A 16,212-nucleotide genomic window follows, 5' to 3' on the forward strand; every position below is an offset into this window, starting at 1 on the left:
ACAGTAAACAGTAGTTGCACACAAGGTAAGCGATATAAGTGTAATGTACACCGATAGAGAAATAGAATATAAAAAAAAATTAAATAAAAAAATGAGAATAAAAATAAAAATATCGACTGAATAAAAATATAGACTGGTAAACTTGGGGGGTGGGGGGGGGGGGGGTAGTTGTATATGTACATAAATTTACAGTATTAAATATTAAGCAGCTACATGAATAAAGTGCAGTGATATTTTAAGTCCAGTTAAGGCTCAGAGTTGAGCAGGCGGATGGCATGGGGATACAAAACTCTTCTTCAGCCTCTCAGTCTTTGTCCTCAGGCAACGGAAACGCCGGTCTGATGGCAGTAGAGAGAAGAGAGAGTGTCCGGGGTGACTGGGCTGTTTCAGGATCTTTTAGTGGAGTGAAAGTAAAAGTATCCCCCAAAAATAATACTCAAGTAAAGCACAGATACTCAAAAATTGTACTTAAGTACAGTACTCAAGTAAATTTACTTCGTTACTGTCCACCACTGGTGCACAGATCAAAACAAGACTCTCACTTGACTAACAAAAACATCTGTAAACTGCTTTCAGTTAGTTCTTTAAGAGTGTGGTGTTAAAATGTAACAAACATATCTGATATATATTGGGATATGCTTATTCACTCATGCTGTCTCTATAGATTTTTTTATGTGTTTCTGTTTAGTCGTTATTAATGTATATGTGACGTTCAGGTGCCATGGTGAGTCGTGGCAGTCCACCAGGAAGGATCTCCTCAAGGCTCTAAACATGCAGACTGAGCCACGGCTACCTGCCGGTGGGCTGGCCAGTGTCAGAGAGCAGTGGAAGAGAACCTTCAGCGCCGTTTCTCACAGAGTCAGTGAACGTAAGTGCCATGTACAATACAAAGAAGCAACTGTCGATCCCAGTTTTCTAGCTTGAATCAACGCCTTTGTAATGCTCTAGTCCAGTCCTTGTCCTAATTATTTACAATGTCTTTTCATGCGTCCGTTCAGCTGGCTACTCTGAATCTCCTGACAGTGGAAACAAAACAAGTCTTAAATGCTGTTCCATGGCCTCAGAGGTCTTCATGACAGGTACACAACAAATACGTATGTTTATATGTACTCTATAATAATAGGCATATTTTTAAAATAAAATTATCTATACTCATATCTGGCAGATTTGGGCTGGGACAGCTGGGTGATCCATCCTTTGAGCCTTACTATCATTCAGTGTGCTCTCTGCGACTCTGCTGTGAACGCTGTGCACTGTCCACCATCCCATGCCAATGATCAGAATGCTAACTCGCAGGTATAACACGTATATAACTATTAACTCTCAGAAAAACGTAGTTTAAAAATGATCACTTAAGTCTGTGTACTATTTCCACTAGTGTGCCTGAGTTTCAAACATAGTTTACACTGGTGTGTTCTGAAGGTGAACAGCTGCCAGTAGATATGTCTGTTTTCTCCTCTTCGCTGTCAACATAAATGCCAAAATAAATCTTTGCCAAACACAAGCCAAGGCATTCCACAGAGTTGATCAACTAGAACACAGTGTAACATCAGAACTAATAGTTATATTATTCTTAAAGACGGAGATTTACTATAAAAAAGACAGCTGTTTCTGACTGTGGAAACTATTTAAAGTAAATCTCCGAGTAATCTTGTGACTGAGTTCTGGTGTGTCTGTTGTCTACCGGCAGTACCTTTTGTTACAAACTACACCTGCATCTTCTAAAATATAGTTTATATATTCTATGTTTTGTATGTAACAACAGATGCCTGCAGTCCTATTGGTCAGTTCCTCAGTATGAACCTCGTGTCTGACTCCTCCTTTGTTTATGTTCCTCCAGGACCAGGTGCCATGTTGTCAGCCAATTTCCCAGGAAATGGTGCCCATTGTCTACATGGATGAATCCAGCACCACTGTCATCTCCTCTGTGCAGCTGACCCGCAGATGTGGCTGTGCACCTGCCAACATCCAGCAGTCCAGCGAAGAGTAGAGCCCTGAGTATGTGCGTTGTACTTAAAAATATCACATGTAAGCCTGTCTTCTTACACAAACACGTGTGTTGCTTTTATAGATTGTCTCTTTATCTTAGATTCTTGCAGTGTGTATTCAGCTCTGATCATGGGAACCAAAGTCTCTACACAGTCAGTATTGCTTTCCTTTTTCCTTTCATTTTTGAAATAATACAAAAGATCTGCAACACAATCTACATTTATGTGTAATCCAAGTATTCTTCTTGCACCAAGTAATGGAAATAACTAAGTAAGTACAGCTGACACTAGGATAGTAAATGCTGCCATTTTATCTGTTTGTAAATCTCGTGAGGCCTATTTATAGTGGCTAACTGTTACTGAGTGTTCTCTCCAAAAATGTGAAAGTGCTGAGAGCCAACTCCACGCATAAGGCAGTCTTTTGTCTGGTGTGTGAGATGGGCATTTCCTCTTTTGGAAAAGAATTTAATCTGAGCAGGCAAACTGAGGTCAGATAGCTGAGGTTGTGTATAGACTTGCTGTTCTGAGGGATAAAAGTTGTTTGCAGGAGGAGTAATAAGGCAAAGGCGAAGCTTGGTATCCATGTCTCTTGGAACATCTGTGCTGTGATTTTCCATGAAACTCCACGGGCCATGCCAGGCTAAAGGACAATAAAATATTATGTTGTACAAATAACTAAGCCTAATTACGATGAGGTTTCAAAATGAATCAATTCAAAATAAACCAAAAGAAGTGATGGCACAGTTGCTGCTTTCACTGGGGAAATAATTTCATTTACAATTAAAGTGAATGCAAAATGTTATTGTATTTTCAAAACTCAGCTGCAACGATTCTAATTCTTATTTCAAAGGCTTTCAGTGTCTTTTCTTGTGACGTGTACAACATACGTTTGGTTCAACTAATACAATTTGAGTGCTTTTACATCCATTTACAACAATAGAGGTCAATATATATCATAATGTTATGTCTGATCAGTGTATATGCTGTGACAGTTCTCATTTGTGATTGTTTTATTTTTGTCATGCATTTTGTGTTGATTGTTTAGTTATATACTCACTGCTTTGCCATCATAATCATTTGAACCATGTCAGTGATTTATTACTCTCAAATATCTGAATAAAAGTGATTGAAATTTGTGTTTTGCTTTCATTTCTTTCTCTGAGCTTATTTAACAGCAACTTCCTTGTGCCAGACTTTCAGGAAGTCCTGCCTGTTGGACAGTGTTGTTAAGACATGTTAAGTCTCGAAGGAGGGGAATATTAGATGAAGAAATGTTGGCTATGTATCCCAGGAAACCAGAGACTTGCGAGGGGAAGAGCAACATGTTGCGCACTTCTTAGCAGTCTTCATCGTCTTCAGTTGCTGTGCATGAATTTGCGTTTAAGACTCTTATAAATCCTTTCCTCGCTGCAGTTGAATACTAACTTAATAGTTCTCTGATCTGGGAAGATCTGTGCCCATAGCTCAAAGTTGCCATCGCTTTTATTTTTTGTTGATAGTGGACACAATGCCAAGGTATGTCAATGTGTGTGTGTCATTTAGCATACTGTCCCGGCTTCTGCTGGCTGCTGGGGCAGTTGAGTGTTCAGAGAAAGAAATGTTGCTGAGGCCGATTCCCGACAGGGTGGCACAGCCAACAGACTGTTTAATGGAGTGCTCTGGGATGATGTACATCAAAAAACTGCAACTTCAGGACAATCGTAATATACGCCTTAAAGACTCCACAGAAGGTAAGGAGTGACACTGTGAGCTCTTGATGCAAGGTTAAAGCTGTGTTCTAAAAGTAATATGGTGAGATGTCAGACTGCCATAGATGAGTGTTATGTTGCTAACAGAAAGATCTGCGCATAGGCCTTCATAAACTAGTGTATGTTTGCAGGAGACCTGGGGGAATACTGTTGGTCTACTGAGCTCAAGTGCACCACTGGAGAGAGCTTCGAGCAGGCCTACGTGGTGTTGCCTGTGGATCTGTCTGCATCTGGAAATGAGCAGCTGGAAGTCAAAGCCACTGCCCCCACTGCCACCACACTGAACTTACATACCAGCCCCACCACAGTCTCAGACAGCTGCGGCCTCCGTTACGACGTCACGCAGCACTTGAGCACAACGAACACGGGGACATCATTCTGCGTTCGGGTGGTCACCCAGGAGGATGCCCTGGGCGACAAACATCTTAAATGTCCTCCCTATCTGGTCATCTTCTGGCAGAGGAATCCAGATCAGTCCATTCGATAAGGTGGTGGATAAAGTGTTGGTGCAAGTACTCAGATCTTTTAATTAAGTAAAACTAATTCTACCCTAGAACACCAACATTGAAATGTTGCTTAAGTCAGTAAATACGAGACTGAACGCATAATGTTTGGCCTCTCTTGCTCTTGTGTACCGTGTTGTGGTGACCTCTACTGTTCAGAACTGTTCTTTAATTTGATGTCACAGTTTCATTGATAGTTTGTTAATCAAGGGCTTCTGATGACACCCAATCTCAGATCACCTCCCTGCCAGCGACACCTTTTATGCTTATTTGTCGGAGTTTATCATTATTTTATGCATCTTATTACATCCATACACCATCCTTTCATTGCATGCATAGCCCACACTACTGCGATGCTTTGTCATGTGCCTAGTTTACTTCCTTTTGCTGAATGAGTTACATCATGTAAACACTGAAACGCTGTGACTTTTATATTTTTCGTTAAACTCTGAGCGGATCCAGTCATGGTTAAATGCACAGTTATGAGTTTTTTATGTCCTGATTTTTTTTTAATTGTCTGCCCACTTATTATTTATTAAGTCAGCAATTTGACATGACGTGACACATGTTTCTATATTTTGACAACCCCATTACAGTCAGTGGGCTAGGTTAAATACCAGAAACACTTTAGTGTTTAATTCATTCCAGTTTAACGGCACCACAAACTGCATCCACCATAATGATCATCCAGTTGAATTACCACCTTTTCTGAACTTAAATGGAACATTTTAATAGGAATATAGGGGGATTTAATGCAGGACTGCTATATTAGAGTGCATTCAGCCTATAGTGGGCGGGGCTTAATGCTTAACGGGGGAGCCCCCCCTCCATCCCCTCTTAAGGGGAGGCCACACCCATTTCACAAGTGTACCTAAGCCAAGTTTGTGTATGCAGAGGTTTATCATCAAGTAAAATACAGATATTGTGCAGATTCTGCCCCTATAAAAAGGAGAGGGTTGTTTTAGTGTTGATATCTTCGTAACTGCCAGCAGGGGTGATTTCTTTATACTCAGCTGCTTGTTGACATGTCTGTATTATTATTATTATTATTTTTTATTTTTTTTTACCCATTTGGCTTCTTGTTATTACGTTCCAGTAGTCTAGATCACAGTTATGTCATAATCTAAACATTAAAGACTTTACAAAAGTGATATCTACTGCCGGATTATTTGATTGCTCAACACTGGGGCAGTTAGTTTAGTTTTTTGCACTAATATTTCCATCTTGTTGTTGGGTTCGGTGTTTGGTTATCGCAGCCAGCAGATGCCGACTCCTAGCAGTACCACGAGGAAGTGGTGGGAGACGTCTGATACTCAAGGACTCCTCTCGTTCATGCTTCTTTGTAACAGATCTAAAGCTGCAGTATCCCAGAGCACTCTCCTGTGTGTATGTGTGCATGTGTGTGCGTCAGGATAATTGTCTGGATTTATGGGTGACAGGAATAGTTAAGTGTGTCGTTCGGATTTTCAGGGACAAGGGTTCACGTACTGGTGAATGTGGCAGACAAAGACCTCTGCAGAGACACACACAAGAATACACACGCGCACACAAGCCGACTCTGATGCGTAGGAGTTTCTCGGCTTAGTGTTCGCATGTTGCAGTGATGTCTTATGCATTGGATGTGTGGGATGGAGAAGCCTGCATGTGAGGAGACAGATGCTGGAGCTCACCATGCGACACAAACACACATGCAAACAGCCGAACACACACGCATGCACACATGTACACACTCATATGCATGCTTCCCTAAATCTGACAAACACTGCAATAAAGCTGATGTGCTCAGCGTTACTGACTGTCCCACAGATGAACTCCTGCTACTGAGATTCACTCTAAACTGAGGGGAGCCTGATCAAATACTCCAATTCCCCACTGTTACCCCGTTGCTTTAACACACACACACACACGCACACACACACACATGCAAAGACACAAAAACAGAGTATGGGATGGCGGTTGAATACTAATGGTGAACCTATTTACATTTCAAGCTGTATGACTGTCAGCTCATCTCTGTTTCAGGGAGAGAGTGGGGAATTGTCAAGAACACAGAGTTCTCGTCTGGCTCTTAGTTTTATTCCAACCTTTAAACCCGCTACATAATGCTGGGATACTCTGGCATCAAGGCCTGATAATGAAACTTTAGTCAGACTGTTTTCATCTTTCATTTTGTTTACAAACCCCATGTTTACAACAGGCCCTGTCCTCTGAGAAACCAGCACAAGTATTAATGTGACATCTCTCTCTCTCTCTCTCTCTCTCTTCCCTCTAAAAAAAACAGTCACTGAAAGCAGTCAGAAGCTGCTTTGAGAATGGCACTTCTTTTCATAGTCTAGACCTATTCAGATATTCACACAAGACGTCCTTCGCTCTGTATGAAAAGCTCAGCCGGTGCTGTGTTAAGAGGTTTAATGAAGACGGAACGAATTAAGTGTAACCAGAAAAAAAAATGTTGCTAAATAGACAGAAGGTTACTTGGCAGGAATCACTCTGAACTCCCAACAGCATCAGTATCAGCTGATAATGTTCACACTCAAAAGCTCATTTATTCAAGGGTTGCTTCACTCGACATCCAAAAAAGATTTACAACTAATTTTTACTTGCACGCTCTCATGCACAATCCCGGATACCATCAAACGTTATGATGAAACTGGCTCTCATGAAGGCCACTCCAGGAAAGGAAGACCAAGAGTTCATTAGAGTTTCCAGCGTCAGATACTGCAAATGACCACCAGCTTGGATTAAGGCCCACATAAATGCTCTACAGAGTTCAAGTGGCAGACACGTCTCGACATCAGCTGTTCAGAGGAGGTTGCATGAATCAGGCCTTCATGGACAAATTGTTGCAAAAATAGCCTCTACTGAGGAAGAACAATGAGAAGAAACACAAGCAATGGACATTAAACCAGCGGGAATATATACTAAAGTCTAATGACAATTTTGAGAAGCATAAAAAGAAGCATTTGTTTGCTGAAACATGATTCATCATAATTAAGATGATATGGAATATGGAATAATCAGTATCAACAAACAAGAACAATAACTTAAAGGTAGCACTTGCAAATTTATTTTAAATAATAATTCATTTTAATTATTAACTTTATGGGCAACAGTGCATTTATATACGCCAGTCAGGTATAACATTGTGACCACTGACAGGAGAAGTAAATAACATTAACCATCTTGTGACAATTCAATGTTCTGCTGGGAAACTTATGGACCTGGCATTCATTGGTGTGGATGTTACTTAGACATGTAGCACCCACCTAGACCAGACCAGGCACCCCCACCCCATAGCAATGACACTCCTTGATGGCAGCAGCCATCACCAGCAGGATGCAGCCTGACACAGACACACACACACAAAAACACTTTAGGAACAACTAAAAAAAACATGAAGAACAGCACAAGGTGTTGACCTGGCCTCAAAATTCACGTATCAAGTATCTGTGGGATGATCCACAGAGGTAGTTGAAGATACATAGGATAGGGTGAGATGGAAGCAGATGATTAGCTGTGGCGACCCCCAAAGGGAACAGCCGAAAGGAAAAGAAGAAGATTCTAGTATACTGCCTTAGTATAGATTCCTATTAGTTAAACGATAAAGGATTACTATTTGTTTCTGTTACATTCCTGTGCTTTTTTTACCATGCATAACTGAACACTCCAAACACACATCAGAAGCCTCCCTCTACCAAAGAAATGGTCCTGACATTTACTTTTCTGGATCATTCAGTAAATGCTGTATCTGTCTTTGTAGTTTTATCTTTAAAAGTTTATGATTAAGGATGTGATATGAGCAAACTCCCATTTAAAGGGTGTGTATTGGGCTCACGTTTAATGCCACTGCCAGACTTTTGGTTTGTTTGTGTGTATTTAGCATTATTTCCAACACATGCACATGCTTTACATAAATCACTGAGTTAAGAAGGAACTTAAGCAGCACAGCCTCCGCTCCATCTATCTCTCTCACACTCCCTATATTTCTTGCTCCACTTATCCACAGCATTGCCTGCAGCTACTCATCTGAGAACAGAGCAGAGAAAATGAGGGAATCAACTCCAAAGTGGAGGAGGATGATGTGTAAGAACAATCATTGTGCCAGGAGGCATGATAAGCCTTTGAATAGGAGGTTCATTTATGGAAGTTCTTAACCCTGTTGCTTTTCCTGTTTCTCTCACAGCATCAGCAGGTTGTTTGCAGACTGTCAGACAATGAGTTCACTAACTGAGGGTGTCACAGTCAGGTCAAGAGACATTTTAATCAGACGTTCACACACACAGGCAGAGGTATCGAGTCAAACATTTGGCCAGCAGGCATCCACCACTGGTGGCTGACTGGAATTAGTAATGGGCTCTGTTCTGGCAAGCTGTTATAAGCGATAGGAATGCGGTCCTGCGCTGCCCTCTTTAGGCCAAACTCTGAAATGAAAAGGGCCGAATAACGAGAATCTTTGACAAAGACACACACACATATATATATCCTGAAGGTATACTAAACATATTACAAAATACAAATATACTGTGCCTTTCTTTAATCTTTAATTTTGTTTATGCAATTTTGAGTACTCTCACCTTTTACTTTTTCACCTCCATTAAAGTTAGACTATCTGGAATTTAGGCAGTAAGACATCTCAAATCAGAAGCAACCACCCGCAACATTCATTCATTCATCTTCTGTACCCGCGTATTCCTGTTAAGGGTCGCGGGGGTCTGCTGGAGCCTATCCCAGCTGTCATCGGGCGAGAGGCAGGGGTACACCCTGGACAGGTCTCCAGTCTATCGCAGGGCTAACACAGAGAGGCAGACAACCATTCACACTCACAATCACACCTACGGCCAATTTAGAATCACCAATGAACCTAACCAGCATGTCTTTGGACGGTGTGAGGAAGCTGGAGTACCTGGAGAGAACCCACACAGACACAGGGAGAACATGAAAACTCCACACAGAAAGGCCCAGTCGGCCCATGGATTCGAACCCGGAACCTTCTCGCTGTGAGGCATCAGTGCTTTGATCTTTACAATACTTGTGTCAATTGTGTTTTTTACTTTTTAAAATTATTTAAAACGCAGCTGCAATGCAGCAGTCAGTACGTTTTGCAATAATAATAATAGCTATTTGTATAATTTGTCTCTGACGTAACTCTTGGGTAGCATAAAATCACAATATTCAAAGTCTAAATTTACTTGCCAATATTATTAATTTCTCTGGAGGAGTTTGACACGCAATAAATTCTATGATAAATTACTCATCTTTAAAAACTAAACTGTGACAGAATGTCAGAGTGGGACAGTGGGACAATCATTTCTTCTTGCTGCATTGCAGTTGACTATACGAACCACATGGTGTCAGTGCTACACAGATGAGGAAATGGTGCGATGCACTGCCAAATGATCATCTCTGGCTGCAACTCAACGTAACTCGGTTTTATTCACACCTGACCAGCTGGACACGAGATGGGGATGTAAGTGAAAATATTGCATCAATACTGTGTGTAATCTGAATGTCTGGTACATTAGGTGACGGTTGCTAAAATGTTAAGTTCAAGGACTAAGATACAAAGCTCAGACTGGAGAATGATCCACGGGCAACTATGCAGGCATGAAGAAAGAGAGTCACTTCCATGGTTGCCATGGAAACATAACTGCTCCTCAAGACTGCATCCTCCCCGAATACAGAAACAGAAATCTGTCTGACGTGGAAGAAACAAGAGAAAGACAGAAAGACCATCAGGTATGGAGAGAGAGGCAAGGACACAACATTCATTTCAGCAGATTCTTCATTGCCAACAACTCTGGAAATACCGATAAGAGTCGTACAGCCTTTTTCCTAAAAGCCAGCTTCTTATCATTTCCAACTCACGTTCAAAACAAGCCCTCAGCACAGTCTACAATTTGACAAAACCTACTCAAACGGATATGCTGTTGTATGCTCCATTGTTCAATATGTTGTGAGAATTAACATAAGGAACTCACTTTAAGGAGTTCATTCTGAGGGGGTATTTGAAGTACCTCCTCTGTGTCCATGTGTTCTGGAAATAGGTCACTGTATGTCACACAATGATGGTTAAAGGGAAGGAGAAGTGTTATATGTGTCATGAGATGTCTGTTGAGATGTTAGTACAATGAGTTGTGTCAAGTCATATGTGATCTCATGATGTGACTACAGATAAGAACACTGTTTAGGTTAGTATAAAAGCTGAGGAGTGACCGCCTCTCTTCAGTCTTCATCTGTCGCTGATGAGTGGCTCGTGCTTGCAAGCAATAAAGGTTTTCTAGAAAATAAATATTGTGTCATAACTTGGTATTTTGACCAACTCTCATCCGCATTAGACAAGCGACTGATTTTCACTTTCCACAACACTGTCAATGTCTAAACCCTACATTTTAGTTGTATATTCATTTATGGGATGCTAGTAGTGGGCCAATGTAGCCTCAAGGTGTCAGACTTAAGAGACAAGCAAAATACTACCGAAATCTGGTAAGCTCAATTCTCAATCACACTCCATAGCCTTAAATTTGTTTATTGGTCAAACTTTGGCCAACTCAACTCAAGTGGCATCACTTGACAGATTATCTTAAGCACCATTTGAAAGCATAAATGTTTTATACTACTTCTTCCACAAATACAGCCAATTGGTGGAATTCTTTGTTAATAAAGGCAAAAACAAAAATAATAAGTTATAAAAAAATAACAACAGACATATGAGGAATCACCTAAATCAGAGAAAAAGCTCTGAAAAATTCCATAATGCAAATAATATATATATTGTTGGTACCCTTCCATTAAGAAAGAAACATGGTCACGATCATCCCCATTCTAAAAACGTCCACAGTGACAGGCCTGAATGAGTATCGGCCAGTAGCTCTCACCCCGATAGTCATGAAGTGCTTTGAGAGACTGGTCATGGCCCACATCAAGGGCTGCATCGACGTCACTGTGGACCTGCACCAGTATGTATACAGGAAGAACCGATCCACAGAGGATGCCATATCTTCTGTGGTCCACACGGCCCTCACCCACTTCGAGAACTTAGAGGACTCTTATGTTCGCATGCTCTTTGTGGATTTCACATCAGCCTTTAACACCATCATACCACAGACCCTGGTACGTAAACTGGCAACACTCGGACTGAGCTCCACCCTTTGCAACTGGGTCCAGGACTTCTTAACCGACAGGCCGCAGTCTGTGAGGATCCACGATGTCTCCTCCTCCTTCATCACCCTCAGCACCGGCTCCCCCCAGGGCTGTGTGCTGAGCCCCCTCCTGTTCACCCTGCTCACATACGACTGCTCAGCGATACATCCGAGCTGTCTGATTGTGAAGTCTGCGGACGATACAGCTGTGGTTGGACGCATCGCTAACAACGAAGAGTCCAACTACAAGAAGGAGTTAGAACACCTGGAGGGTTGGTGCAGGGAAAACAACCTCTGCATCAGCGTGAAGAAGACCAAGGAGATGATTGTGGACTTCAGAAGGGGCAGACACCTCCCCCCCCCCCTGCACATCGGAGGGACAGCGGTGGAAGTGGTCTCCAGCTACAGGTATCTGGGCGTCCACGTCACTGACGACCTCACCTGGAGCACCAACACTTCCTGCCTCTATTTTCTCAGGAGGTTGACTTGGGAGATCAGCCCTGACAGCATTCTACAGGTGTGTGGTGGAGAGCGTCCTGTGCTCTTGCATCACTGTGTGGCACGGCAGCTGCTCTGCGGCAGGGAAGAAGGCTCTGCAAAGGGTGGTGAAAGCTGCACAGAAGACTGTGGGACGCAGTCTATCCACCACCACCACGGACATTTACACCCCCAGATGCAGAAAAAGGGCCACCTGCATCAGGAAAGACCCCACCCACCCCGCAACTCCTACTGAAACTTACTTGTTATGTTAACAACCAGAATGGTGCAGCTAATTTCCATTAACGATTGGGTACTTACCTGTTGTTGAGGGGGGGCTGTTTTTGCCCCCATCCTCTTCCCTATGAATGGTGCTGTAACGACTCTTGTCCGTCAGAGGCTCCAGTGTCAAGGTGTGAATGAGGTTGAAACTTCTTGGGGACAGAAGTCTTGAGGTGTCGTGGACCTAACTTAACGAAACATCGGTGAAGGGAGGTGCCCACTTGAAAACCCCAATGACATGCTGCATACTGCTGGTGACTAGGCCAGGTATCTTGATGTCTTCATGTTGGTTGAGTAGCGATATTTCTTTGTTTGGTTAGCTGCTGAGTGGGCCATACAAGCCAGCAGCATTTAATTAGCTTATATTTCACAAGGTTTAAGTTATCCTCTGCTGCTTTGTGGGCCTTTGTGGGCCTAAGCAGCATTTACTTAGTTCACTTAGATTGTAGGTTAATCTAGCCAGCAGCATTTGGTTAGCTTATATTTCACAAGGTTTGAATTAGCCTCTGCTGCTGAGCGGGACATACAAGCCAGCAGCATTTACTTAGTTTATTTAGATTGTAGGTTAAGCGTCATATCACATGACTGTAGGTTTGTTAGGGTTTCTCAGTTGGACAGGGCCTCTAAATGTGTTTTGCCTGGGATTTTGGCACAAGGGACTGTAACATCTAATCCTGTGTATTAATGAATGTATTGTAAATAGATGGCAGATTAAATCTTAGTCCACCTCCTCTGTTTAGTGAAGGTTTTTCCAGTCTGACATAGATGGCTTCCTTTACTCCTTTTTCAAACCATCGGTCTTCTCTGGCTAAGATTCAGGTGTTCTTCAGGTGTAGGTGGACCGCTGAATCGTTTCCTGATGAGCTGGCTCTCCTGTGTTGGTACATGCGTTTATGGATGGGTTGTTAGGTTTCCCCAATGTATAAGTCTGTACACTCCTCACTGCACTGAACAGCGTACACCACATTACTCTGTTTTTGCCTGGGTGTTTTGTCTTTAGGGTGGACCAGTCTTTGCCTAAGTGTATTCCCTGGTTTGAAATAAACTGGAATACGGTGATTTCTGAAAATTCCCCTGAGTCTACACCTGAAGGACAAAGGACACTCGTTTGAAAATAACAATGTCCAAATCTTAGCCAGAGAAGACCGATGGTTTGAAAGAGGAGTAAAGGAAGCCATCAATGCCAAAATTTATTCCAATGTCACAGATTCATGCAATAGATGTCACAAGACACCAGCACACATGACACGCATGTTTTGGTCATGTCCTCGCTTACAAGACTACTGGACAGTTATTTTTAAACATCTTGCAGAGGCTCTGAGTATAAAGTTGATGCAGTGTGCAGAATTGGCCATCTTTGGAGTAACATCAGATCCTCAAATAATTAGGAGAAAGTTTAAGGATAATATCGCTTTTGCATCCTTATTAGCACGCAGAAGAATCTTGTTGGAGTGGAAGTCACCACTTGCCACCAAAGCCTCCTTGTGGCTTAAAGTCCTCATGCTCTACTTAGACTTGGAGAAAATTAAGTATAATCTAAGGGGGACACCTGGAAAATTTGATTCTGTCTGGGGCTGTATGATCAGTTATCTAGCTGAATTAAAGACGTTACAGGGAAAATGAAATGCTCACCTCTTACAATCTTGTCAGCTTATTTCGTTTATCTCTTTACCTCGTTTCAGTCCATTGACAATGCTACTTCTCCACATGTTGCTGTCTTCTGTGTACTTATTTACTTATTTATTTGTTTATTTGCTAACAGTAGAAGGAAGGATTTGTAATTTTTATTTTTCTTATTTTATTTTAATTTTATTGTATCATTCTATTTATTTTTGGGGCTTATTTTTGGGAAGGGGAAAAATAAATAAATAAATAAATAAATAAATTCCAGACACAGTTTTGCTGTACCCGTTAGGATATCAAGCGTTGTGGCAGTTTTTTTTTTTTTTTTGTTCTTTTATATACATTTTATTTAAAACATTTCACATTAATTTTGACAATGATTAATATTAATACTTCCCAAAAAAATCATCAAAGGTTACAATTATCCTGTTTGTGTAATTACTGCTGTGTGCCTTTGGAGGGCAGAATAGTCATCACTGGACTTTAAAAAAAAAAAAAAAAAAAAAATTAGATTAATGTATACCATTTTGGGGTTTAAAGCAGATATTTAAATATATTCCATCTTATAAGCAGTGACAAATGAACAACAAATTATTCACTGAGCTCTGTAAACATGAAAAGTATGCAAGATGAAGTCGATACAAATAGGCTAGCAATGTCAATGTAAAGTAAACGCAGTAGCGCAGGCATACAGACTACAGCATATTAACTGTGTCCGAGGAGAGAAAACGAGTGGATATGAGAATATTACCGTACACTCAAAACTCCATAAAAACAAAACAAGACTCAGCAATGTGCAATTGAAATGCACAACAAGTCTGAAATACGTTGCATGTGTGACATTTATTCAGGTTAGATGATATGTGTTAATGAAATGGAAAATTAGAACTAACATTTGGTATATTTCATATTTTAATTCTTACCATACTACACATGTTACTACAAGTAAGATTTCTTTTTCTTCATAGATGCTGCTCATGGTTCCTTCAGAGTTTCTGCCAGGGTTACCATATTTGAAGACTTACATACTTTTAAGTCACACACACACTCACACATACAAACTGCACATATATATATATATTTTTTATAACATGGACTAGGTGAGTACTTGATTATGATTGGCTGCAGAGAGTCAATTAATTCCTTATAAAGGATGCCTTCACCGACATCTTGACATCAGAAATAGTTTGAATGACATCAAATTTGACTGTTTACAGTCCAACAGACCCTCATGAGGGTGATGATTGCAACACACACGGTCTAATGTGTAATAGTTTGTGTCACATTAATAATGTCACACCCCATACGCTATTCAGTTCACTACTTCAGGCTGAGCCAACAGTGCAACGATTTAATCACACAATTTTGATATTGATTTGGGGACTGTGACATAGATAGCTAGGTAGTCTTACTGATATTTCCTTGTTGTCAAATGTATGCAGTGTCACTGTCTTTGAATCTTGCTAGAATAGCATTAGCTTACTGGCTCACATCAGACCAAAGGATATTGGAGAGGTCTACCCTTACCAAGTTGTATCTAAGGGTCAACCTCTTCACCCTGTAGAAGATTGTGTAATGGGTAATTGTCAAATTATTCGGTTTTAACAGGCAATCCTAAGGTAACCACAGCATCAATGACACAGTATAAGCTTGTGTTAATAATTCACGGCATCACGCTAACAAGCTAACATTGAATCCTTCATTCTTTATTAGTTGCTCCCAATACAACGCAACAGAGATTAATTGATTCGTCAGTATAATTGATTAGTTGATCAATTATACTGCCATTGGATGGTTCATATATTTCAAGTGTGATAAAGTGTTCAGTAAGCTTTACTGCACTGTGATGTTGCATAGACCAAACCAATTGAACAATAACAAAAATAATCATTAACTGTAGCTCGAATAATCAGAAAACAAGCTGAAACCAGGGCAACTGTACTGGAGTGTTTCTTGAAGACACCACTCATCCAAGTAACTTCTTCAGCTCTAAAAGACTGATGAGGAGTCGGGTTAAAATAGGAACATCTGTGGGTGTTGCCCGTCAGAAACTCACATGACTATGGTCTGTTAAAGACCAGATACTTTGTAGTTGGAGAAAACAGTTTTAATCCTGTTTCCTTCCCTCATAACAATAAATCCTGATGATATAATTAATTAATTAAGCATGAACTTTGTAGTTACTGATCCTAAATCCTGTGTGTTTTGGTCAGGGAGTATGGGCAGTAGGATAATTTCATAGACTGTGCAATGCTGTACTCCTCGTTTTGTTACAAGATTCTTAGTCTGCAACTGTTGTGAATCATTGCTTCATCTTCACTCCATTCAAATGTTAATAGTTATCTTATACTGAGGACGCAATGCAGTGTGAATGAAGTGGTGAACACAGTAGCTATACTATAGTTTAGTTGAAAAAAATAAATAAAAACAAAATGGATCAAGAAAACCAGCA

The 16,212-nt window shown here is 40.9% G+C and overlaps 1 protein-coding gene across 1 annotated transcript; it reads left to right on the forward strand.

Annotated features, from left to right (window-relative positions):
• The first annotated feature begins 733 nt into the window (after positions 1-733).
• On the forward strand, positions 734-5,386 carry LOC311487165 (growth/differentiation factor 6-A-like). The gene is made up of 5 exons (XM_084543325.1): positions 734-868; positions 999-1,079; positions 1,166-1,296; positions 1,841-3,718; positions 3,868-5,386. The coding sequence occupies exons 1-4, from the start codon at positions 772-774 to the stop codon at positions 1,988-1,990; spliced, it is 459 nt and encodes a 152-aa protein (XP_084399451.1). The 5' UTR covers positions 734-771; the 3' UTR covers positions 1,991-3,718; positions 3,868-5,386.
• The last annotated feature ends 10,826 nt before the right edge of the window (positions 5,387-16,212 follow it).

This window comes from Chelon labrosus (genome assembly GCF_963514085.1).
Source record: "Chelon labrosus genome assembly, chromosome: 4".
In the NCBI taxonomy this organism is placed as follows: domain Eukaryota; kingdom Metazoa; phylum Chordata; class Actinopteri; order Mugiliformes; family Mugilidae; genus Chelon; species Chelon labrosus.

What these genes read in the sequence shown, in the direction of transcription:
- LOC311487165 (XM_084543325.1), top strand. Translation starts at nt 772, where the DNA reads ATGCAGACTGAGCCACGGCTACCTGCCGGTGGGCTGGCCAGTGTCAGA. An exon ending in TTCTCACAGAGTCAGTGAAC is followed by an intron (nt 869 to 998) that starts GTAAGTGCCATG and finishes GCGTCCGTTCAG; the next exon opens with CTGGCTACTCTGAATCTCCT. An exon ending in ATCAGAATGCTAACTCGCAG is followed by an intron (nt 1,297 to 1,840) that starts GTATAACACGTA and finishes ATGTTCCTCCAG; the next exon opens with GACCAGGTGCCATGTTGTCA.